Below are 27,763 nucleotides of genomic sequence, written 5' to 3' on the forward strand. Positions count from 1 at the left end.
CATGTTGGTAGTTTTTGACAATATGTGAAGGTGGTTATTTTTTTGGTATTGATAAGATGTTAATAGTTGGGTTGGCAAACAAACTTAAGAAGTTTAAGATGGTTGTTTTTGTGAAGTTATGAACTTATGTTGATGTAAGTCTTTTGGTACATAAACTTATGATGCATTTGTTTTATATGAAGAAATGTTTCATTTTATCAAGTTTTGTTTGATTTCAATAACATGTTTACCAATTCAATAACTGAAACAACTTAACCATAAACATACTAAATATCATTCAAGAAAATCAAATTTCTCATCACAAAAGACTTCAACCAGAAAAATACAACAACTACTATGGCAATTGGTCATGACAAGTCTTTAAGTCTTCAACTTACATTAACCAATTGATCCATATAGCAAACCACATTAACATAAACATTATGAAAATCCTAATAAAGTTAGAGTAGTTGGTCTCTTTCTTCTTCACTTCCATCGACTTTTCTGCTACATCTTTTATCAACTCTTCACAATCATGGAAATCAAAATCTTCTTCCTTGTCCTTCTTTTTCTTCACGCTTAGGGCCGATTCGCCTTCAAGGTCCATCACAATTGAATTTTCCATCATCTCGACAATTTCACTATCATTGCAATGAGCCATTTCTTTCATCTTCTTCATTATTTTTACCTTCGACATTAATTGTTTGTCCATTTCCTTAATTTTCTTCACCAATTTCGGAATAATGAACTTAGATCTTTCATCAATCAAACCATCCCTCCATCGAAAGAAATTACACTTTCTTGCACCATAATATGGGCAAGACCAAAATCTTTTTCCGGGGTTGTTGTCGGACCAAGAAGTCTTCAAAGGGAGCAAAACACCATGACTGCATCGCACCTCCGAAATCAACATCGGATCTTCATTGTCTGTACAATCTTGTTCAAATCCAATTTTACCTCTTCCATAGCTAACCTAATTTTTATACAGAAAAATCGGACAACAAATTAGAAGCCCTATACACGAATATAAACAATATTTAATAAAATCAAAGCTTACCTCTTCAAAGATGAGCTTTCAAAGTGGGCAATGTGTCTTTAATGGAGGTTTTTGATGAAGAACAACGGCTACATTGTAATATTTAATGAAAAAAAAGACGTCATAAGTTAATTGCTACGTGGCGAATAAATTTAGGTTACAATAATTTATATACCATCCTCACGCGCCTCTTGTACGTTTGAGTGACTTGTTGGACTGACTAAGCAAATAATACCCATAAAAATATACTAAAAATAAGTCTGGGGGTCATAGGACCCCTGCAAAGTTCATATGTGTAACGGCAATAGTTTGGGTGTGTTTTGAACCCTTTTCCCATGTATTAAATTAAAATGAAAAGTAAACTTGTGCATGAATGTTTTTGTGTTCACGCAGTTCATATATAACTTAGTTCCTATATAAAAAGGGTAAAATTTAAAATCAGAAGTTAAAACAAAGATATCAAATAATGAGGTGAAAAGATTATGAGATTTTATGAATTTATTGGTAAAAAATACTCTCAAACAAATAATAAAAAAAAATATACCATAACAATTTTATTTATATAAATTATACTAATATATAATAAAATCAATAACAATAATTTAAATAATTTGGGGCCTTCAAATTTTTGAGGCCCAAGGCAATGGCCACTGGCCAAGCCTTAGAGCCGCCCCTTTTTAATACATTAAATCAGACAATATATAATAAATAGTTTCTATTTAACTAATACATTATATTTAACATTATTTTTATACTCTCAAAACGTGTCGAAGTTATTAATTATTATGCAATTAAACATCAATCTGTCTCATAGAGTTCAAAAAGGAATCCTGAAGTCATCCATACATCGAAATGTACAAAAGGAAACAACCTACTCCATTTGTTCTTTTCCTCACTTTCTTCTATCATGGATAGCTCCCCTTCAACCACATTACTATTTTTTAAAATTATTATTTTAATTTTACATATTTCATAATTTTTTGATCAAGCTACACCATATAGTACATATGCTATTAATATTTTCGCAACGAATTCAGAATATTCATGAGGTTAAAAAAGTTACTAAATTATAGTGTCTAACATTTAAATTTGAAATCTTATGATAAATTCTAAACTCCTCAAATAGTTGCTAAGATATTCAAAATCTATATATATACATAATTTTTTTTACAAAAGAGTTCCAGTAAAGACCTTGACCGCGCTAAATAACTTTTCAATTCTTTTCCTAACATGACAAGATTAGAAATATTGATTATTTTTTCCTCGTGATTATGTCGGCTAATCCTTTAATTAGTTGATAATTTTTGCAAAAAAAATTTGGCGTGATTATGTCGGAAGATGCTTCTTTAATCTAATCATAATATAGTTAAAATAAATTTCTTTAATAGGATTAGGAGAAGAAGGTTAAGGTTGTTTCAATTTTCAATTTATACGATGTTTTGTTATCCAAAAAGCTTTTAATTATGTACTAATTAATTAATAACAATTATTGAATAGCCTCAAATCATGATCAGTCTAACGCGGGTAATAGTTGACTCAAGTTACTTCTACTATGATTTTTTTAGCGGAAGTCCAATAATTAAATCCTTATAAAACATTTGAAAAAAATATTCTAATCGAATAATTAATAAATGGTGGGATTAGATTACATTTAAATAGAGACTAGAGTCGGATAAAATTACTTGAGTAGGTTTCATTAAAGGAAAAATTAGGCGAATAAGCAAATATATAGTAGTGAATTAGCTAATATAGTCATAGTTTTCATTAATTACCAATCGCAGCTTAATTTTAGTTATAATTACATCGCATCTCTCCTCTCTTCCTCTCTCTCGCCTTCTCCTCTTTTATACATATATAAATACAAATTATACAGATATATGACAGATTATATGCCAGATATATAAATACAATTAACTTCTATCCATTCTTTGCCCTCTCTTGCTCGCCTCTCTCCTCTCTCTCCCAATCTTGCTTGCCAGACATACAAATACATATGTATACTAGTTACATATACAATTATCTGATAGAAATACATATACAATTCGACAGATATACATATACAATTCGCCTCTCTCCGCTCTCTCGCTTGCCTCTCTCCTCCCTCTCCCGTCTTGCTTGCCAGATATACAAATAAATATGTATAGCAATTACATATATACAATTATCTAACAGATATATATATATATATATATATATATATACAATTCGCCTCTCTCCATTCTTTGTCCTCTCTCGCTCACCTTTTTCCTTCCTCTCCCAATCTCACACGCATCTCTCTTCCCTCTAACATGTAGTTACGAATCGTAATTAGTAAACTATAACTATGATGCTTAATTAAATTTATTTTAATGGCTATTTGCAAAATTTCCTCCTTCATTAAACTTATAAAACCAAACATTTGTTTACCCTTTCCTCTATTTCAAAATAAGTGAATTGTTGGAGTATAGCACACCCTTTAAGAAAAGAATATTAAGACATTAACCAGACACTATTTTCATTTTTACCCTTTTTAATTATTGTCAAATTACTCTTTAGAATGATTAAACATTGATTATAATAACTAATCTCAATACTTTAAAGCAATTAAAAATTCTTAAACTCATCACATATATAGGAAATCCAAATGAAGGGTAAATATACAAGAAAATTTTAAAATTATTTTTGAAGATTGAACAATTAAGTTAATTTGAACTATGAAAAATATATCAATAATTCACTTATTTTAAAATAGAGGAAGAACAATTGAATTTATTGGTGTGTCTCAATAATACGTGGAGTAAAATGACTAAGATTTTAATTATAACATGCCTAATTAATGTGAATAAGGCTTATAATGCGTAAGGAACAAAATAAAATTAAGTCATAAAGTAAGAGAACAAAAATAAGAATAGTTAGTGAGTGAATAAGTATCAGATCATTTACAAGGAATGAATAGATTAATACTTTTTGGATTTGATTTGGTTTTAAAGTTTTAAAATTTAAATATTTTGTTTGGTTTTGATATTAATTAAAAAAAAATTAAGAAAAGATCATATCCGCCAATATATATTGGGTTTTATCAATAATTTTAAATATTGTTTTTTGTTTTGTCTTGCAATTGTGCTATCAATTCTGGTGGGGTGAAGCATGTTTTATTTGTGTTTATGTTGATTTAAATTACTTGTACCGGTGATTATTCTAATTTTGTTGAACGTGTATAAGTTTTATTTGTAGGTTTATTTTGTTAGGGTTTTGCCTTGATTTTCTTACCATAATTTAAGATTTATTTTTCCTTAAAGAAAAAATAAAATATTACCATAAATATTTTTACTTTTCTTGAAAGGAAAATATAATATTATTTTATATTTGGTTTATTCTCTCCTTTAGGACTCCTTTTCTAGTAAGAAAAGGTTTTAGGACTCTATAAATATAGGTTTGTTTTCTTCTAACATAGAACAATAGCATCCACAATGTAGTCGTTTAAGAGTCTTGTTTATTGAGAGATTTATTCTCTCTAAAGTTTCAATGTTTTTCTTTATATTAGTTTTGATATAATAATATTTTGATTTTTAGTATAAGTTTTTGTTATCTGATTTATCAACTATATGATTTGCAAATTGTAAGCTTCCGCATGACGCCCTAATCACCTTCATAACCCAACATATTTTGGGTTCTAACTTGTCAAAAAAAATTGAAAAAATTACATAAATACACAACATAAGATATCATAATCTTTATGATTCCTTATCATTTAAAAAAATTACAAAAATTCCCTCTATGATAATCCCTATGACCCTACCCCCAGGATATATCCCTCTCATTAAGTAATGTATCAGTCAATCAATGAATGTATTTGAGAGCAATGAAAAATCTGAATTTTTTTATAATTAGGAAAACTTTTGAGATATGATGTAATTAACCACCAAATGTATGAGACTTTTGTAAGTTTTCCAAAATTTTTAAAAATAGACTGAACTTATCATAAAATTCACAAAGTTTAATGAAATAATTATGGGAATGGGCCGCTCGGCCAAAATTGGCCCAACTTTATCCAAATAACCCGATTTAGCCTAATTGGAGTACATATTTGATAATTAAGGCCACATGGATTAATAAAGGGAAAATTGTATGAAATAAAAAATTATTAATTCAAATTAAATATTATAGCCATAGTTCATTTTATTTGTAATTCGCAGCAAATATCCCCTTTTTTTGTCATCTGGTTCGGTATGCAATTAGCCATTCGGTATACAAATGTATAAAATGCGTTTGTATTTGTATAAAGCGAGAGAAAATTGTATATATAAATACAAATACAAATACATATATTTTTGTCCTATACACTTATAGTAATACAAATACAGATCTTATTGTACAAATTACACATATAAATGAATTTATACAAAACATAACAATTGTATAAAATTGGATGTATCTAGCAAATTATACAAATCAAAAGCTCAATAGCAAACATAAAATTTACTATGGAGCGCAATTATGTAAACTATAGTTATAACATACAAATATGATTTTTATGTTTGCTATATGTGAAAGTTGCTCAATAATAAATGATTTGTTATCTAATTGGTCTCCACTTCCCTTTGAAGAGGTGAAGAAGTTAAAATGCCTAGAGAATGAGATTTCATTGGAAGAACACTAAAAAATCAAATTTTTGTATGAAATTTAGTGCAACAAATATGGAATTTGTAGATATAGAATGGAGTTAATATCTTAAAAGGTTACTGAACTATGAGAAATTATCTTGTAAAGTCACTAACTTTATTTTGTATCACTAAAATCACTCAACTTAACACTTTTATCTTCTAAAATCATTAAATTATATTTGTCACCAAAATAAATCTGATATGGCAAAATAAAATATATTTTATGCCATGTACAAATAAATAAAATTATAAAATATATTTATTAATATACCCACCCACCCACAAGTTGTCTTCTTCTAAAACACTAAAACCCTATTTCTCTTGCTCAAATCTCCCGCTTCCTTCTTTCTCTATTTCTCCCTAAAGTTCTCATCCACATAAAGGCGTTGTAAAGTCTATAATGAATATATCCAGAGATAATTAGTCTTATAGTCTCTTATTTATAAGAGGAATGGAATTCATATATAGAAAAACTGAAATGAAGATCCAAACCACAAAATGTACCCAAAATACTTCATTATAAACAAGATTTCAGCATGTATAACAAAGTATAGAAATTATTTTTGTAATTTTTTGTGGTTATGTGAGACACCTATTATGACACAATATATTGTTTTTTTTTTTTTTTAGCTAACAATGGTGCTCAATCACGGGAGTCAATATAGTCAATGCCATTGAATTTAACATTTATTTCCAATGTTGATGAGAATTTGTTTTTTATAAGAACGAAATTTTGATCGTCTGTAATAGTTCCAAAAAAAAAAGTTACAGATTTGATAGCAAAAACAGAATTTAAGAGGGGAAGACATAAAAATGAATAAATTTTATAATTTTGTTTATTTGTGGGGTCCATGATTACATGACATTAAAATAAATAAATTTTCTAGATTATTTATTTGTGGGGTCCACGATGACATGGCATAAAAATTAATTTAATTTGCCATGTCAAATTTATTTTAATGATAAATTGTAGTTGAGTGATTTTAGAAGATAAAGATTTTAAGTTAAGTGATTTTAGTGATACAATCTAATAAAAACTGATGAATGTCTATTATTATATTAGTTTTAATTTTAAAATTTTAAAAACTAAAGTAATTTAATTTTAAATTTAATCAAAATGGACCCAAATCTAACTGAGAACTTCCCTAGCCTCAACCACCTTTAGGAAGGGTGCCAAGAATCAATCGACCTTTAAGATATCTTTTTTTCATTAAAATTGTGTATTTAAACGTCATTCAACTAAGCCCTTAATAATTTGGGAAAACTATACAAATTGGACTCAATCCAATATATTTATTCTGATTGGAGATTTGATTACCTTCTTATTTTATTCACTAGGGGTGTGCATTTGGTTTTTCGCTTTGGTTTTGTACTATCCAGTTTGGATTTTTCGGTTTTTCGCTTTGGTTTTGTACTATTCAGTTTGGATTTTTCGGTTTTTGGTTCTGAAGAAGTGTAACTCAATTCAAATCAAAATAAATTTGGTTCGATTCGATTTTTCTCTTTTCGGTTTAGTTATTCGGTTATGTTATTAATTAGAAACATAATCAAAGTTATATATAATTGAATCTCTTAAAAATATACTTTCTAATATAAATCACAAGCAAAACGTAAAACACAATACTTAAAAGTATATCAGTTTGATTTGGTTCAGTTTTTCGGTTTAATCCAAATAGTGCACACCCCTACTATTCACTGAACCATTGCTTCTTCATCCTTGATACCATCAGACTATATATACTCTAATTGAACCTATATACTATGATGATATCAAATAATAATTGAACAATCTTTTCATTGAAACATTGTTTGTTCCTCCTTGATGCCATCAGAGTATATATATATTCTAATGATATCAAGAAGTATAGTGTTTTCACTGAAGCATTGCTTCTTCCTCTTTGATACCATCAAAGTATATATATATATATACACACACATTGATAGTTAAAACCAGGGGTGGGGGGTTATGAAACTAATAGAATAACCATTTGTTATAGTTTCCCTTTTTGGAGTACATGTGTTCTTTTCCCTAATATATAATTTCCTCCTAAGTATTAAGCAGTTATAGTCGAATCGGAAATTCAAACCAAAAATATAAAAATAAAATAAAATCGGGTTGGAGACTATATACTATATATATGTATATTTTTTTCTTCTTATTTTATTTTAATTTTATAGAAGAGCTTAGATATTTCAAAATTGGAACAACAACGAATTCTTGAAATATGAACATAAAGATGTTAGGTAGAGAAAGATATATATAGATTAATATTATTGAATATTCTAATTCAACAACCTAATTCTAATAAAATTATAAGCTCTCTAGCTCATGCATGCTCCTAGAGTCAACAAAAGTAAGCAGCCGACTTGTCTTCATTTAGGAAAGGGTCGCATCCAAGCCTTAGTGAAATAGATCGTCTACTCTAATGCAAATAGTATCATGCCCACTTTCATAAATTAAACTCAATTTTACTGTTACTTCAAAGCTCCGTGACGCTTAGACAAGTGACATGCAACCAATAGACGCTTTGACCGCAGATTGTGCATGGTAGGATGCACCACCACTAGTGCAACTTATTGCCTTAATCAATGACCATAATATCCCTTTCCCTTTTCCATTCCCACTTCCTTTGCCATATTTATTATAATCACTAATTCCATCGCCAACTTTACGATCTAATCGATTTTTGAGATCCTTCAATTCCATCTCATGAGTTTGATTATATCCCAAGAACTTATTTTTACGTGAGAATGAAAACGATCGTTTCTTTGACATCGACGATGACAATATGGGATTATTATTTTTGTAAGGAATAAGTTTCCCACAAAAGAGGATATTTTCAGGAGGAAGTACGACATTATTCTTGTAATTACTAATGAACTCGAACGTGTGATCTTCATCATCTGATGATGAAGTAACACTACTCTTCGAGTCGTAATACTTTTCACTTACTTCAGAATCAATATCATCATCGTCATGAACGAGAATTAGATCAGAGAGCGAAAGAGTATCATCTAGATCTTCCTCTTCCAATATCCTTAAATCCTTCTTTCCCATATATCCTTTCATAATGGTAGCCTCAAACTAACAAGTATAGTATAAACTTTGTGTATATGATATTAGTCTCTAAAAGAGAGAAATGTATATAGGAGAGTGTTTGGATGTTGAAGTTATAGCCAATATGCTTATATATAAGATTGGAAGTTCAAACTAATTTGGCTTCTAGATGACCATAAAAGAACAATGAGAGGCTTGACTAATTTAAAAAAAGAGAGTCATCTTCTAGAATACAAGGCAAAGGAAGGAGTATTAGCGAATACGGAGAGAAATTTCTTATAACTTTGTCATTTTAAAATTACTTTGACAAACTTCAAAACATGACTAATAATAAATATTAATGGTCGATTTGGTCATAGACCGGCTGTCCTTCTAGAATATATATATAAGTGGGGAAGAGAGTCTTTTTCTAGGTAACAATACTATAAGCCAAAATGGATTTTTTTTTAAAAATTAACTTGGGAAACTTTTAGTCTTCTTCTAGATATCAGTAACATAAGTCAAAATTGGATTATTGTTTAAAAATGGGATTAGCTGTTGAAGAAATTTCACCAAGAGGAAAAATAGTTATGTACTCCCTCCATTTCATATAATTGAATTTTTGAGGCATTTTTTATTTTTCAAATTAACTTAATTGTTCAGTTTTCAGGACTACTTTTAGAGTGTTCTTCCAATTTTATCCTTTATTTGAATTTTCAAAGTGATGACTTCAATAAATTTGACAATAATTAATAAAGGTAAAAATAAAAAACTATGTTCAATTTATGTCTTAATCTACTTTTCTTAAAGGGTGTGAAACACCTCAAAAATTCAATTAATATGGAATGGAGGAAGTATTTATTATTAATAAAACGGAGAAGAGTCTAAAATATCCCTAAAGTATTGGAATTGGTACATATATATTCTTCATTTACCTTTTCGCCACAAAATGCCCTTGGGTTAACCTTTGTGGCCCTATTATACCCTTTTCACAAAAAGAATAATTAGTCCATTTAATTAACATTTTCATTTAATACGTGGCATTATTTGATTCGTTGTAAATTAAGTCAATCCAAACCCGGATCCACCCAAAAAAAAAAAAAACACCCCAATCCATCTTCTAAAACTCAATTATTCTAAAAGGGAAAAACCCAAATTATTTTCTTCAAGCTGCTGAAACTCAATTATTGAGATGCATTATAAATCTGGCCAAGGCATTTCCAACAATCCAACATACTCATAGCATCCCCTAGAGCATGACTTTGTCTCCATTATTTTGGATGATATTTTTCTTTATTCCCCCTTTTCTCCCCTTTTATTTATCATATATCATATACTTTAAGGGTATTTTAGACCCTTCTTCGTTTCCTATTTAATATATTGTCCCATTATTTTGGATGATATTTTCTTTATTCCCCTTTTCTCCCCTTTTATTTATTATATTTTATCTTTCTCTCTCTCTCTCTCTCTCTCTATATATATATATATATATATATATATATATATAATACTAAAAGTGGGAAGCCACAAAGTTAAAAGTTGAAATACCATTTTACCCCTACACCAAATTAAAATATTATAAAATATATACTTAATTGAATAAAAAAATAATAATCATTTATTATAAAGTAAATTCCTCCTATTAAATATAATAATTTGTATGTTTTAATGTTAGCCTACTACTTAATTGAAATAATTTTTATTTTTATCTTCTTTATAAATTTTATCTTATTCTATTTACTAATGGTTGCCTTTTCACTTTTCAACTTATCTCCCTATATTATATATTATTATTATTATTATAAATTTTAAAAGTGTGGAGATATTAAGTCAAAACTTAAAAAATAAAAATAATCATAAGAAAGTATTACAGTTATTCTAAATGAAAATCAACTAAGTTTTTTCCACTTCTCTTAGTTAATTTAAATAACTTAATATAGTAGTATTTAACCTCATAAAAACGTGTATCTTTTGGAATTCAAATCAAGTTCACTTAAGTAATTAGTATGTCATGCCTCGGAAAAGTCAAAGAATTGTATTTGAAGTATTTAAATTAAATAGATACATGTAAGTGTTTCATCTTCCAAATTAATTTATGTTCTTAATTAATATTTGTCTTTAATTTGTTGTAACACTTGACCTTTCAACTTTGTAAGTGAATCTTCATATTTTCAAAGCTATATTTTTTCCTACAAAACAAATCTTTCAATAGTATTTTCATAGAAAGATTCATATGTGATACAATATTTGTGTGTGGGAGACTACAGAAGCTTTGATCAAGTGAACAAAATTTCAAGACAAGAGGATTTATGGCAAAATTATAAGGCATAATGTGATTATAGGGATGAATAACACTGCAATTACTAGAATATCGAAGCTTGATGTATTTATTTTTTTAACTTATATCGTTGAATATCACTTCCGTTAACTTGTCTTCCAAGATTTTTAACTCTTTTTTTATGGTCAAAGGTTGAATATTTATTACTATAGCTTTGTTTTAATTTGGTTTATCAATAATTTAATTTTATCATAAGATTTCGTTTTTCTATCTCCCCCTCCCCCTCTCTGCACCAAATACTGCAAAATAAAGAATTTTTTTAGAAAACTTATAACAATAAAGTAAAGAGTATAATTGAATTCCTCATATGTTTATCACTTAGCAAAACCTGATAAATTTTCCCCAAAAATTATACATTTTTGGTGTACACGTGTGAAGCACGTGACCCTAAACTAGTATATATATATATATATATACTGTAAATACTAAATAGTAGTACTACTTTAATTAATATATAAGGAAACACTATGTCATACTTGTTTATGGAGTATGATTTGCTCGTTTGATAAGATTGTATAAAAATTTAAGAAATTTTGATAGTTTTCACAATTTGTCGATTTCTTCATGTTTATTTACGATATTATATAAAAGGTGTTTATATACACATCTATATAGCTATGCAAATCAATACAATATTATACAAACTGGGATCATGTTTGTCTATATTATACATATAAGAAATATTTATATTGTCCTGCACATAATTGTAGTACCTACATTTGATGCTCGAATACAACAACAATAATTACGTCTCAGTCTAGAATAAATTGGGATCGTCTCAATCTAGAATAAATTGAAATCGACAATATGAATCCTCACTAACACCTCGAACCAGATAGTATGTCTTCCACCAACAATTTGCTACAACATAATATCTGTCCTAGCAGGCAACAAACAAAAGAAGTTAACAAGCACACAAAACAATAAAGATTCATATAGCCGACATCAACTTATGGTGAAAAGAAAATGACAACAACAATGTATGTATATAAAAAACAATGATAATTTGAATAACACTTGTTTCCAAGGATGGACATTGAGTGAAAGTTACGGATTCATCTAAAACTTGTAACTTTGGATTGAACATTGTATATATATATATATATAGGGAAAAGGGGCAAATATACCCCCGAACTATCATAAATGGTATGTCAATACCCTCCGTTATACTTTAAGGTTGTATATGCCCTTACCGTCATTCTTTTGGGTTGTATATATCCTTGAATCTAACGGATGGACACGTGGCATCATCTAAATGATTTACCTGATTTTATTTATTTATTTATCCAAAAAAATTGAAAACCCCCCCATTTTCTATACTTTACCCACCCATGGCCCAAATTAAAATATCATGACATTTAAAACTAAAAATAAAAAAACATAGCTTTTCATCTTCATTAAAAATCAAATAAAAGGAGAAGTGTTCTTCAATTCATTTTCCAAATCTCACAAACAAAAACCTAGAAGCATATTATTTCAATCAAAATCAAGAAATCAATTTCATTTTTTTTTTGGTTCAAATCAATTTATTATTTGTTGAAAGGGGTTGAGAAAATACTACCACCATTGATGGACAAAGCTTCAAGCTTTAAAGTGGGTCTACATTCAAATCGAAAATTTCAAGCTCAAATCGATTTGTTATTGTTAAAAAGGTTTGAGAAAATACAATCATCATTGATGGACAAAGCTTCAAGCTTTAAAGTGGGTCTACAATCAAATCAAAAATTTCAAGCTCAAATTGATTTGTTATTATTGAATGTGTTGAAAATATTTTTGAAATAGATGATGTATAAAACACCCAATAACCTAGATTCCTACTGTGCTAAATGCTAAATGAAGATGAATTTAAATTTTTTTTGTTTAGCAAGCATAAAGCTACATATTTAAAAAATTTGAAAGACACAAGATTCACATAACTTGCAGGGTTGTTAGTGAAAGTGAAGAAAATAGTAGTTTTAGTGAACAAGTCATCTTCTTCCTTGAAAGATGAGTTCTTGATTCCATGGTTATGGTGGGTTGAGAAGAATAAAGGGATGATTTTTGATAAAAATGAAGAGTGGATTTTAGCACCACCCATTTTGGTTGTGGGTCGGGTGGATTTTTAATTTTTGGGTAAAAAATAAATAAAATTGGGTAAATCATTTAGATGATGCCACGTGTCCATCCGTTAGATTCAAGGATATATACAACCCAAAAGAATGACGGTAAGGGCATATACAACCTTAAAGTATAACGGAGGGTATTGACATACCATTTATGATAGTTCGAGGCTATATTTGTCCTTTTCCCATATATATATATATATAAAATAAAAACTTAACTAAAGAGAACAAATAGTAATTGATTCCGAACCCAGTAAATCAAATGAGTTGGGGTAGAATTCCAAACTCGAATACTAGTTCAAATTCTGAATCTGCCCCTTGGGCCTAATAGAGTTTCTCATTTATCAAAGGAATTCCATAGCACACCAAGATCAACATTTCCTCCGGAGAGAACAATTCCAATATGATTGCATTCACTATAGACTGGATTTTTTTGGAAACCATCAGAAAGAACAGCTGCAAGGCCTATAGCTCCACTTGGTTTCACTGCAATCTTCAGAACTTCATAGCAAAGTTTCATAGCTTGTATTATCTCCTTATCATCAACAACTATGATGTCATCCACGAGATCGCGGACAATAGGCCTGTTTAATGGTGAAGGTAAATGCCAGAAGTCCAAGAAAGGTTTGATTTTGACTATGAAAAAGCTGTAAAATAGGCAGACAGTAGTTTATAGTAGAAGAAGCTCGACTTTACCACGTGAGATCTCCAAGAAAAGCTCGAAGGCCATCAGCAATAGTGTTGACTTCAGATAACTTAGTAATCCTACCATTACTCTTTGATTGGAAAGCATCATTTGCTCCCATTGGTTCGGCAGCCAAAATGCGAATGGCAGGGTTGATGGCCTTGGCAGCCAATGCAACTCCCGATATCATACCACCTCCTTCATTCCGAATAAAAAAATGAGGCTAATTTACAAATTAAAATTTCAAGAAAAACAATATATCAAAGTCTTAAAATTGTTGATTTACCGCTGATTGGGACTATTAAAGTGTCAATTTCCGAAGCCTGTTCCAGAAACTCCAGAGATATTGTACCCTGCCCACTGTAAAGACCACATAAAGACATATTAATGAAGAAATATTCATTAGTAGAGATCATTCTGTCTAGATTCATAGCGAAAAAAGTGAGACTTGTGTTACCTTATAATGCGCCAATCATTAGAGGAAGGAATAAGAACAGCACCGGTATCTTGCAACACCTTGTTTGCAGTATCTTCCCGGGACTGCATTGATGGCTCACTGAAGATAACATGACCACCGTAACGTTTGACATTTGCGACTTTGCATTTTGGAGCATCTTTTGGTATAACTATATATGCAGGGATACCCCGTAGTTTTGCAGCCAAAGAAAGAGCTGCAGCATGATTTCCACTAAATTCGATGGGAAGTAGATTAGGGGATAATCCAAAAAAACTAAATAAAGATAGTTTTATTACAGAAACCAGAAAGCTCTGAACAAACCTGCTATGAGTTACAACTCCTTTAGTGGCCTGATTATCATCAAGTGAAAAAATAGCATTGCATGCCCCTCGGAATTTAAAAGCTCCCCTGATAAATTGCACGAACAAATGGCCCTTAATTAGAAGCGAAAATAGCAGAAACTTTAATTCACTACAACACACTTATATAGGAACTACTTTGAAAAAATCCCTGACGTTCTATGTTAAAGAGTTTCTCACCCCTTCTGAAAGCATTCACATTTGAAGTACAACTTTCTTCTAGCAATAGAATCTAAAGTGTCTGAGGTGAGCACAGGAGTTTGTTGCGCAAAGGGCTTGATGCGTACTTGAGCTTCCCTGATGGAAGAGATATCAGCAGCATAACTGTCACTAGATTTTGTGTGATTCGGTTCCATCAATAATTACTATGGAAGTTAACAATCGCAAAGCTGAAAACATGTGAAATTTTTTGAGTCAGTCCAGGGAAGATCAAAGAACAAAAATACCAAACAAGGTTGAATCTCTCAAGTTTATCCAGAGAAGATCTAAGACAAGAAATATATAATCAGTTGACTTTGAGAACAGACACACGAATAATACGCTTCCAAGAAAAATAATATCATATAACATGACAAATTGCCTGAGTATGGTCTTAAAGAGAAAGGAAATTGTTTTGATCTCAAGGATCAACCAAGGGAAATTATGGATCATGGACTCGTTACCCATAAGCCACGGAGTCTAAATCTATAATCAAGTTTCAATCTTAATGTCAAATGATGGGTTAAATCTCAATTTCCCTAAATTTCAAACTTGAGGCCAAATCTCAATATTCTACACCTCAAATCATAAATCTAAAGCTGAAAGCATATCTCATTACCACATTCCATCAAAATATTCAATTTTAATATATCACTATATATATATATATATTAACATTCTTGTTCCAAAGTAAAACATCTTAACTGTATACGAATCATTATAGAATTTTTAAATCGTCATCATTTCTTACTAGACAAAACATTTTCAAAAGAACCAAGAAAGCAGTTACATGGAAAATGGATGTGACCATCATCACAGATGTGTTGATTCTCTTATCACATCTGCTCCATTTGGACTCTACATTATATCGTTATCAAATTCTAGCATATCCTTATCAACAATTTTTTTTTTTAAAAAAGCAACCAATAAAGCTATGAACTAAGTAAATTTTAACCCGAAGCTTATCGGCTCAAATAAAGTTCCAGCTGCTTCCTTCGAGCAAAATGTTTTTTTTTCAAAAGAACCAAGAGCTCTCTTACCCTAATATATCTCATATACTTATATGTTGATAAGAAAAAATGGGTCTAGCCCCCTTCTTCACTCATAAATTAGTTACCTAACTAAGCAAATATAGCTACTATATCAAAAATACATAGTTATAGTTTTAAAATATTACCAAATGTGGCGTCAGTTACAATTTTATAGCAAATTCACTAGCTTGTTTCCTTTCCCCTTTTTAAGGATTAATGGGTCTAGCCCACTTCTTCACTCATAAATTAGTTACTTAACTAAGCAAATATAGCTACTATATCTAAAAATACATAGTTCTAGTTTTAAAAATATTACCAAATGTGGCGTCAGTTACCATTTTATAGCAAATTCACTAGTTTATTTCCTTTGCCTTTTTGAAGGCTTAATACACTGTATGTATCTATCGGTTAACTCTCTTACCAAATCCCACTTTCCATAATTTGCTCCTAATTCTCTATCTCGCGATTTTGCTTCTTCCTCAATTCGTGGCACCGTGATTTTTCCAGTTAAGTAACGATTTTGCATAAATATGTTGGTTATGTGTATCTAATAGTTTTTTCTACTGATTCTCAGACTTTAAGCTGCTAATTTGAATTATTTTAGTGGGCCTCTCAAGTTTTTTTATGTGTATCAATGGCGGAAGCTTCTACTCCTAAGAGGCTTACTCGAGGTATTACCCTCTAACCAACATTCTTATCAAGATTGTCCATACTTTGATTTGTGCATTTTCACTCAAGAAGATAACAATGCAGGGATTGTTGCTGCTTTAGAAGCCGAGAGGAGAATCAAGTTCCGCAATGACCCCATAAAAATGCGGTCATTGGATAAACAACAAAAAAATCAGAGAAATTGAAAGTTGTTGCAGCAGATGCAAGTATCAATAATAAGAAAGGAAAGAGGTTGTTTAAGATACATGTATCGAAAAGTAGAAAAAAGAAATTTCGACCCATGCTATCAAGGAAACAAGTGTAGGGTAGGAGAGCTCTTGGTTAGGTAACTTATCCCTTTCGAGGTACACACAAATTTCTAGATACTACCCAAATATGATCCTGAGAGGGTTTGATTGAATTTTTTTCTTCTTGATTGTATACATTTATTATTATATTTTGCCACAATATGTATGAGATAATAAACATTGTATTTTGCTATGTATGATAAAAATATCAATAATAATACATGTATCAGATATATTACTATATCCGGAATAATGACAGTGGAATTTAAGTATCATTTATTCAAAAATGACAAAGAAAAACAGTGTTACCTTATAAAGTGCCCATCATTAAAGGAAGGAATAAGAACAGCACCGGTATCTTGCAACACCTTGTTTGCAGTATCCTCTCGGGACTGCATCAATGTCTCACTCGAGATAACCTGACCACCGAAACATTTGACATTCTCGACTTTACTGAATCAACTCAAAAATCCATTTGGGTCCATGAGAAACAGACTCAACTTCAGATAGTTTTTACACCCATTACAGCAAAAAAAAAATACTAAAATCAAGAACCAGTATTAGTGGATAGTAGACACTGAAAATAGAAAGAGAAATAAGAGGGAAAGAATGAACCTTAATGGCTGGAAAGAACTTACGGTCCCTGAGCAGAAAGATACCCCAATACTCAGTAGCTAAAACCACAGAAATTGACTCAACACTGGATCGAACTTTCATACCAAGTGTAATCCCACAAGTGGTCTGGGATGGTAGAGTATACGCATACGCAGACCTTACCCATACCTCGTGGAGGTAGCGAGTTTGTTTCCGAAAGACCATCGGCTCAAGAGCATCAAAGCAAGCAGTTATAAAAAAGAAAATAAGACAGTAGCGGGAAAATGACAACTAAGAAGGAAAGCAGTACAGAGCATTCATAACAAAAGAACACTAAAAAAAACAAATAATGTGAAACATAAATCAAAGAACAAGAATTTGCAAGAATACATGAATCAGGGGAGAGATTGAATACAGGGTTTCTCATTTGTTAACGGAATTCCAAAGCACACCAAGATCAACATTGCCTCCAGAAATTACAATGCCAATATTATTGCATTCACTATAGGCTGGATTTGTTTTAAAACTATTGGAAAGAACGGCTGCAAGGCCAATAGCTCCACTTGGTTCCACTGCAATCTTTAGAAGTTCATAGCAGTCTCATAGCTTGTATTATCTCTTCATCATCAACAACTATGACATCATCCACGAGATCGTGGACGATAGGCCTGTTTGACAGTAAAGGTAAATGCCAGATACCATTTATCAAATTGGCTTGTAAGAAAAAGCAAAGTTATCAAGAGTGTGTTAGAAAAAGCAAAGTTATCAAATTGGCTTGTTAGAAATCCGCGTAGAAGTGAAAGAAAAGGAGCTAGGGGGTAGAAGGGCTTGGGAAAAAGGGACCAAGAGGCTTCTTCAGTGCAGGGGTAAATACACTAAAAGTGAGAACCAAAAAATTCTGTTGCTTGGACCCTCCAAAGATGTTGCCTCGCTCGGGTCGGATCCTCAAAATGCATACCTGACAATATTTTTGAAGAATCCAAGCAACATAGTTTAAAAAAATTAGTACGATCTCTAAAATATAAAGTCATGCCGATCTTGCCGCCAACAAACCTTTGATTTTGATTGCCAAAAGCTCCAAAATAGGCACAGTAATTTAGAGTAGGAGAAGATCTAAGACCTTACCATGTGAGGTCTCCAAGAAAGGCTCGAAGCCCATCGGCAATAGTGTTGACCTCAGATAACTTAGTGATCCTGCCATTGATCTTCGACTGGAAAGCATCATCCGCTCCCATTCGTTCGACAGAAAAAATGTGAATGGCAGGATTAATGGCTTTGGCAGCCAACGCAACTCCCGATATCAGACCGCCACTTTCATTCCATACCAGTAATTGAGGCTGGTCTACAAATTAAATTTTGAAGAAAATGATATATCAAAGTCTTTAAAAAGTTGATTTACCACTAATTGGGACTATTAAGGTGTCAATTTCGGAAGCCTGTTCCAGAAGCTCCAGTGATATTGTACCCTGCCCACTGTAAAGACCGCAAAAAAACATATTAGATGGAGAAATATTCATCAGCACAGATCATACTGTCTAGATTCCTAGCAAAAAGGTTCAATTTTTTGGAAAAAGTAGTATTTTGGAATATCAAAAACTACTATTCCATACAGTTCAATTAGAAGTTCAAGGTTGCCTTGGAATAGTTCGTAATGTGCAAATGTCGAGAAAGATGAAATCATCATACAGAAGGATCATTAACACATAAAGTGAGATGTAGGGCTCAGTTTGTCTTGGGCAGGAGATAGAATTTTAACAAAACACGTGCATCCGAATACTTTTAAGGCCTCTTTGGGGGCATTCAGGCCCCTCTCAATCTATTTTGTAGTTGAGAAGGGGAAAGTACCAAGTATCATCTATTCAAAAATAACAAAGAAAACCAATGTTACCTTATAATGCGCCGATCATTATAGGGATGAATAAGAACAGCACCAGTATCTTGCAACACCTTGTTTGCAGTATCCTATCAGGACTGCATCAATGGCTCACTCCAGATAACCTGACCACCGTAACATTTGACATTCTCGACTTTGCATTTTGGAGCATTTTTTGGTATAACAATATAAGCAGGGATGCCCGGTAGCTTTGCAGCCAAAGCAAGAGCTGCAACATGATTTCCACTAAATTTAACGGGAAGTAGATCAGGAGGTAATCCAGAAAAATAAATATAGATAGTAAACCACATAAACAAGAAAGATCTGAACGAACCAGCTATGAGTTACAACTCCTTTAGCAGCATGATCATCATCAAGTGAATAAATAGCATTGCATGCCCCTCGGAATTTAAAAGCTCCCCTGATAAATTGCACAAACAATGGCCCTTAATTAGAACCCTTAGAAGCGAAAAATAGCAGAAACTCTAGTTCACTACAACACACTTATACAGGCTACTTTGAAAGAAATCCTTCCACTCTATGTTAAAGAGCTTCTCACCCCTTCTGAAAGCATTCACATTTAAAGTACAACTTTCTTCCAGCAATAGAGTCTAAAGTTTCTGAGGTGAGGACAGGAGTTTTGTGCGCAAAGGGCCCGATGCGTACTTGAGCTTGCCTGATGGAAGAGATATCAGCAGCATAATCATTGCTAGATGTTGGGTGGTTAGGTTCCATCAATAATTACTATGGAAGTCAACACTCCTGAAACTGAAAACATGTGGAATCTCTCAAATCTATCCAATGAAGAACTAAGACGAGAAATATATAATCAGTTGACACAAGAAGAATACACTTCCATACAAACAATAATGTCATATAACATAAAAAATTTTGTGAACTTGGCAATGAGGAATCAAACGTAATACACATATTTTCCTGCGAAACAAAGGGCATTCTGTGTCCCAAAGGACTTCAATGTACTGCACTCAGACTTATCAGTTTTTTACCCCCATCACCCACAATTTGAACGAACTGTCTTCGGCTCGAATTAGTTATATTAATCAATCAATCAACTAGGCCTAAACCCTCAACTAGTTGGTATCTGCTATAAATACTAGAGTTTACACCAAGGATTTGAACCTATGACCTAAAACAATTTTTTAACCCCCTTTACCACTTGTCACAAATGTCTATTTGTGACTTAGTTTATTTAAGTTTTCAATAAATTGTTTTAGTCCCTCGAGTTTTAATTAGTTACACTTAGTAATTTCTTTTCAGTCCTAAATTCTGTTTTGGAAGTAGACAGGTGTCGTCTTATGATTGTATCTGTCAAATACTTATATCCGTAGTACTATCAATGAGAAAGGTAGAAAATTATCAAAATATCTTATCTTCCTCTACTCTCTTCTTCCTTTCTCTATTCTCTTATTCCATTTTCAACAGTCTAGTAACAAGGGTCCTCCTCTTGTTACAAATGGTATCAGAGCAGCAGGTTCCTCTGCTGCCGTCGATGGCTTCTTCACCGGAATTTCAAAGCCTACAAGACGACGTAAGAGCAGTTCGAGACCAGCTCTCTGTTTTTGTAGGAGATGCGAACAAACGATTTGAAACTATGGAATCAACTCAGGGACAATTCCAGAGCCAGCTTTCTGAGATGCAGGAGACTAACAAGAAATTAGAGCTCATTATTTCGAGTTTGGAGCTACCAGCAAAAACCCCTTCTCCGAGGTCGACTCCAAATACAACACCGGAAGGAACTTTGCACCGATGGGAAGCCGGTCAGACCTCAAACACGAAATCCCCGATGGTAAGGTCCCAGACCGAATTTACTTCATCTACGTTTGAAGTGGGTCGTGGATTCACTTTTCCACCTGCCCCAATCTTCTCAAGCCCACCAATATTTAGGAACCCAGCTCATTCCACAACTTACCCATTACTACCCACACCCGTTGTTCATATCCCTGAACCTACCAACAATCAAAGAACCCTGAAACCAAAGATAAATTTCCCAGAGTTTGAAGGAGAAAACCCAAGGAGCTGGTTGAGGAAATGTGAGAAGTTCTTCGAATTGTATAACATACCTGAGCAGGATAAACTCAGTTATGCTTCAGTACATTTAGGGGAAAGGGTAGATATATGGTTTGATAGTTGTGTGATGAACCATAGGGGAAGAATGACTTGGCAGAGGTTCTGCACTGAAGTCTGTAGGAGATTTGGCAACATTAGACCTCAAGACATCATTGATGAGTTTAATAAACTCATGCAAGTTGGAACTGTGGATCAATACCAGGATAAATTTGAGGAACTTGCAAGTTATATGACCATCATTAATCCCTTGTGAATGAGACTCATTATGTCGGAAGCTTCATCAGTGGTCTTAGATCTGAGCTTAAGCCTCTAGTAAAGCTTGCAAATCCTTCGACAGTGTTGGATGCCTATGAAGTGGCCAAACTGTATGAAGAATCCTTCAAGGCTCTCATTCCCTTTGTGTCGACCAAACCTCCTCAAACCACTACTACACGACCTTTAGCCATTACATACCCTCGAAATCCACAAGTTACAAACAGTAAACCTAATGTTACTCCTCAGCAACCTCTGAAGATTACTTATCCTAATCAGAAGTCGTTGCAAACTCGAGCTCCATTCAAACCAAATACCCTACCACCGAATTTGGAAGCATTGAGAGAACAGGGTCTGTGCTACATGCTACAGGTGTAAGGAAAGGTATTTTCCCGGACATCAATGCAAACAGAGGGGTTTACATGCTATAGAAGGGGTAGAGGCGGAACCTGAAGGAGAACAACCAGAGGAATTTGTGGATGTACCTGAGACCCTGGAAGAAGAAGTGGAGGAACAAGCTGAGGTTTCTCTAAATGCTTTGTTGGGGCTGAGTACCACAAGTGGCAGAATCTCTACCATTAAAATTATAGGCTATGCTGGAAAATTACCTATGACAATCCTCATTGACAGTGGATCCACTCATTCTTTTATTGATCCTCACATTATCAAACTGTTGAGGTTGCCAGTTCAACCAATGCAACGACCTATAAGAGTGACAGTTGCAAATAGGCAACAAATGAGTTGTCAACTGGAGTGCCCTTCTTTTGGATGGAAAATGCAGAATGAACAATTTAATTTTAAACTGAGATTAATGAAAGTGGGAGGATATGACATGATCCTTGGTATGGACTGGATTGATATGGTGGCTCCAGTCATTCTACATACTAGGCCGCACAGTTTGAGCTTCATGTGTGATAGAAGAATGGTCCCTCTATATGGAATTACAGAAGAATATGAAGTAACCACGGTTGATACTGAAGCATTGAGGAGGATGCTGCAATGTGGAACCTGTGAGGTGGTTGCTGAATTGTCAATGGTTAATGCTGGAGTAGTTATGCCAAAGAGGGAAGAAGTACACCCTGGCATAGCCATGCTGTTGAAGACTCATGCTGTCATATTTCAGGAACCAAGTGAATTGCCACCTGAAAGGAGTTCTGATCATGTCATCAATTTGATCCCTGGAGCTCAGCCCTTCAATCTAAGACCCTACAGGTACTCCTTTGACCAAAAGAATGCCATTGAATCCATTATTAATGACATGCTTAAAGCAACTACTGTGGTTCCTAGTCAATCTTCATTTGCTTCCCCAGCATTGTTAGTGAAGAAAAAGGACTCGACATGGAGATTGTGCATTGATTATAGGAGGCTAAACAGTCTAACAGTTAAAAACAAATATCCAATTCCTATGATCGATGACTTGTTGGATGAGTTGTTTGGGGCTAATGTTTTTTCTAAAGTGGATTTGAGAGCTGGCTATCATCAGGTGAGAATGAAAACAGGGGAAGAGTATAAGACTGCATTTAGAACTCATCATGGTTTATGGGAGTTCAGAGTCATGCCTTTTGGGTTGACTAATGCTCCAGCCACATTTCAATCCCTCATGAATGCTGTTTTTAAGGATCACTTAAGGAAGTTCATATTAGTATTCTTTGATGATATACTAATATACAGTAAAAATATGGAGGATCACATTAAACACCTAGAAGTGGTGTTAAAGTTGCTGAAAAACAACAAGTTGTTTGCCAAACTAAGCAAGTGTGAGTTTGGACAACCACAAATTGAATACTTGGGCCACATTATCACAGGTTATGGAGTGAGCACAGATCAGTCTAAGGTCACTGCTATGGTGGAATGGCCATATCCCAAAACAGTGAAGGAATTAAGGGGTTTCCTAGGGTTAACAGGGTACTACAGGAAGTTTATACAGGGATATGCCCAAGTAAGCAAGCCTTTAACCAACCTACTCAAAAAGGGAGAATTTCAATGGACCTCAGAAGCTGCAAAAGCCTTTGATAAGTTGAAAGTTGTTATGACTAGTGCTCCTGTGTTGGCACTACCTGATTTCTCTAAGACTTTTGTTTTAGAAGTAGATGCATGCAACACTGGAATAGGAGCTGTGTTAATGCAGAACAAGAGACCAATTGCATTCATGAGCCAAGCATTAAGTAAAAGACACCAGGGGTTGTCTACATATGAGAAAGAGTTAATTGCTCTCATTCATGCTGTGGACAAGTGGAGACATTATCTTCATCCTCAACACTTCATAATTAAAACTGATCATTTTAGTTTGAAGTTCTTGCAGGAACAAAAGATCACTACCTCATTACAGCACAAAGGTTTAACTAAACTGATGGGTTTAAGCTTTGAAATTCATTACAAGAAAGGGGTAGAAAATCTTGTAGCTGATGCACTGTCCAGGAAGCAAGAACATCAGTTGAGAACTGATACTCAACAATGTATGCTGATCACACAGTTACAGCCCAAGTGGATTGAAGAAATTCTTGAAAGTTATAAAGGAGACCAAGAGATGTTACAAGCTATTACACTTCTCAGCAGCAGTCCTGATCCCACGATGGACATCTCCTTACAACAAGGGGTGTTGAGGTACAAGGGGAAGGCTTGGGTAGGAAAGCATGGGCAGTTGAGGCAACAACTTATTTCCACAATTCATAATTCTGGGCTTGGAGGTCATTCTGGAGTGTGGGCTACATATCAGAGGTTGAAAGCTGTGTTCTATTGGCCTGCCATGATTGATCAAGTAAAAGTTTTAGTCCAAGAATGTGACATCTGCCAAAGATGCAAGAATGAACAAGTTGTCTATCCTGGCTTACTTCAACCACTACCTGTACCTGATAGAGTACGGGAACACATCTCCATGGATTTCATAGAAGGTCTGCCAAAATCAGAGGGAAAGGATATTATTTTAGTGGTAGTAGACAGGTATAGCAAATATGCGCACTTCATTGCACTATCTCATCCTTTTACTGCTTCCCAAGTAGCTAGAATATTCTTGGATAATATTTACAAGCTGCATGGGTTGCCTAAAAGTATAGTCACTGATAGAGATAAAGTGTTCTTAAGTAATTTCTGGAAGGGAGTGTTCAAACTCCTGCAGGTGCAATTACTTTACAGTTCTGCCTATCATCCACAAACTGATGGAAAAACTGAAAGGCTGAATAGGTGTTTGGAGAACTATCTGAGATGTATGACAGGACACAAGCCTAATGATTGGAACAAATGGCTATCTCTAGCAGAATTCTGGTACAACAGCAACTACCATTCGTCCCTCAAAATGGCTCATTTTAAAGTGTTGTATGGTTATGAACCACCACAGTTGTCTTTCGAGTTAATTGCACAATCAAGTGTTGATGTCGTTGACCAGTACTACAGAGAAAGACAGATCATGGCTAAGGCATTAAAAGAAAATCTTGCAAAGGCTCAAAACAGAATGAAGATGTATGCTGACAAAAAGAGGACTGAAAGAGAGTTTGAAGTAGGTGACTGGGTATTCCTAAAGCTACAACCATATAGACAGACATCTATAGCTGTGAAGAGGAGTTTGAAACTAGCATCTAAATTTATGGTCCTTATCAAGTGATCCAGAAGATTGGACCAGTAGCCTACAAGCTAGCTTTACCTTCCACGGCTAAAATACATCCAGTCTTCCATATTTCCCAACTCAAGAAAAAAATGGGTAAACATGTAGTTCCGGCTACAGACCCTCCCATTTGCTCTCCAGGAGGCCAGCCTTTAGTTGAGCCAGTTGCTATTCTAGACAGAAGAATGGTCAAGAAGGGAAACATAGCTTCTACTCAAATTTTAGTGCAATGGGCCAACCTGTTGCCGGAAGAAGCCACTTGGGAAGATTATCAGTTTATCAGGTCACAGTTTCCTACGTTTGAAGATTCTTGAAGGCAAGACTGATTTCAAGGAGGATGGGGTGTCACAAATGTCTATTTGTGACTTAGTTTATTTAAGTTTTCAATAAATTGTTTTAGTCCCTCGAGTTTTAATTAGTTACACTTAGTAATTTCTTTTCAGTCCTAAATTCTGTTTTGGAAGTAGACAGGTGTCGTCTTATGATTGTATCTGTCAAATACTTATATCCGTAGTACTATCAATGAGAAAGGTAGAAAATTATCAAAATATCTTATCTTCCTCTACTCTCTTCTTCCTTTCTCTATTCTCTTATTCCATTTTCAACAGTCTAGTAACAAGGGTCCTCCTCTTGTTACACCACTATACTAGAATCTTTCCTCACGCGAGCAGGAATGGATGTAGTTCACAATTTACGAGTTCATCTACACCAGTAGCTTTAGCTCCGACTTAGTATATGTGTATAAAGATTCACTAAATAAGAACAGATAATGGATTTGAATGGGATGCAACAAAAGTTTTGAACTTGAAACCATAAAGTTCAAAATTTGGATCCGCCTATGTGTCGAGGGATTCGATAAAACATTGTTTAAGTGAACGGATTCAATTGAACCCCTTTACCTTTCTTCGCTCCTCCTCTGGATCCAGATACACAGACCAATCAACCAAATAACCATATGTAAATATACCCCTGTCAAATCCTTCAAAAATGCACTATTTTGGGAGGACCCAACACACACCTTGAAGAGAGTCCGAACAACAAAACTTATACGTCAGTGGTCACATGCTCACAACATTATTCGACATTCGCTACCTTAAAATGCAACCCCTCAATGAGATAACCAACTTCCCCATCACCAACAAACAAGATGCAGATACACAGACACATGGATAGAGGTAGCATATATCACGGGTTCGGCAGAACTCTCTAGCTTTGATTCAAATCATGTATATGCATTTAAAAAAATCACCACATAAATTCACAATCCAATTACTAACACTTGAGACAGTAAAATCTTAGAATTCAGAATTCATAACTTTCAAATCCTAGCTCCGCCTCTGTACAGAACACTTAACCAAAACAAGCATATGCAAATACACTACTATCATCTTTATCAAGGAAATATAAATAAAAAAGGTAACTTTTTCATACATAAACAACAAGAAGCAGGAGAATCTTAGTAACTCAATTGGTTAGCTATCCGAACTTTCACCTATCCATGAGAGTTCAATTCCCCGCCCTCCCATTTCCCCATTTTTATAAAAAATCAAGAACTTGCTGAATCAGCTCAAGAAAACATTTGGGTCCATGAACAAACAAACTCAATTTCAGATAATTTCTACACCCATTACAGAAAATTAAAAAATATACTACTAAAATCAAGAATCAGTATTAACCTTTATGAGTGGCAAGAACTTACAGTCACTGAGCAAAGAGAAATTGAAGTTCCCCAACAGTATAATCAATAGTCACATATGGTTTCGTATGGTACTCGGAATAAAGATAATAATTTCGAGATAAAATCTTATAGTACTAAATTTATTTAATATGACGTTATTGAGACTTTTGATTAAGAATAAATATGATTTAGAATTGAAATGATAACCTTTTTTTTTTTTTTGTAATAAAACTTATATATTTAAAAATTACATAGTGTCAAGTAATGAAAAGTATTTAAATGTATCGAAAATAATTGTGGTAGAAAATTGTTTGGCTACTTAAAGTAGACTAGTATAATTCTTCTTTGGTAGTGGTGTTGAGACCGATGGATAAAATTCTCCACATTAACATAAAGGTGTCATGTTCGAGCTCTAATAGAGAAAAGTTAAACTAGGAACATTTTATCTTTTAATTAGCTTATTAATCGTGGTTCTAATATATAAATACGTACATGTGAAAATTTTCAAAAAAAAAAGACACGAGGGCATGTGCATTTTCTAATATAGAATATTTATAGTCTTTAAAATATTAGGTTATTTATTACAGGTACAAACTATTTTTTTCCCTATAAACTTGATGTGAGATTGAATATTATTTTATTTATCTTCTAATTCAAGAAGGGGAGCTTTGGAAGAAGTCATCTTGTGGTCGGACCCTTTCTCAGACATTGCACATAACAAAAACTTTAATGCATCAAACTGTCTTTGTTTTATCTTCTAATTCACATCCTCTTCTTATCAATTTTAGGCAAGTATATAGAAAAAGCTATTGGATTGTAATTACGTTTATTAATTTCCTCCTAATAAAAGAGAATGTAT

At 33.1% G+C, this 27,763-nt stretch overlaps 1 protein-coding gene and 1 pseudogene across 1 annotated transcript; both read right to left on the bottom strand.

Moving 5' to 3' along the window:
- Window positions 1-13,472: 13,472 nt before the first annotated feature.
- On the bottom strand, window positions 13,473-17,354 carry LOC125835380 (serine racemase-like). Its single transcript, XM_049514505.1, has 7 exons — window positions 17,131-17,354; window positions 14,817-15,025; window positions 14,599-14,685; window positions 14,278-14,508; window positions 14,107-14,180; window positions 13,832-14,018; window positions 13,473-13,719 (listed from the first exon to the last, which is right to left on the bottom strand). The coding sequence occupies exons 2-7, from the start codon at window positions 14,990-14,992 to the stop codon at window positions 13,473-13,475; spliced, it is 1,002 nt and encodes a 333-aa protein (XP_049370462.1). The 5' UTR covers window positions 14,993-15,025; window positions 17,131-17,354.
- A 242-nt stretch (window positions 17,355-17,596) lies between these two features.
- Window positions 17,597-20,140, bottom strand: LOC125835383 (serine racemase-like; annotated as a pseudogene).
- Window positions 20,141-27,763: the final 7,623 nt, after the last annotated feature.

The sequence above is a fragment of the Solanum verrucosum genome, unplaced genomic scaffold (assembly GCF_900185275.1).
Source record: "Solanum verrucosum unplaced genomic scaffold, falcon-dt-bn FXZP01000127.1, whole genome shotgun sequence".
NCBI lineage: Eukaryota > Viridiplantae > Streptophyta > Magnoliopsida > Solanales > Solanaceae > Solanum > Solanum verrucosum.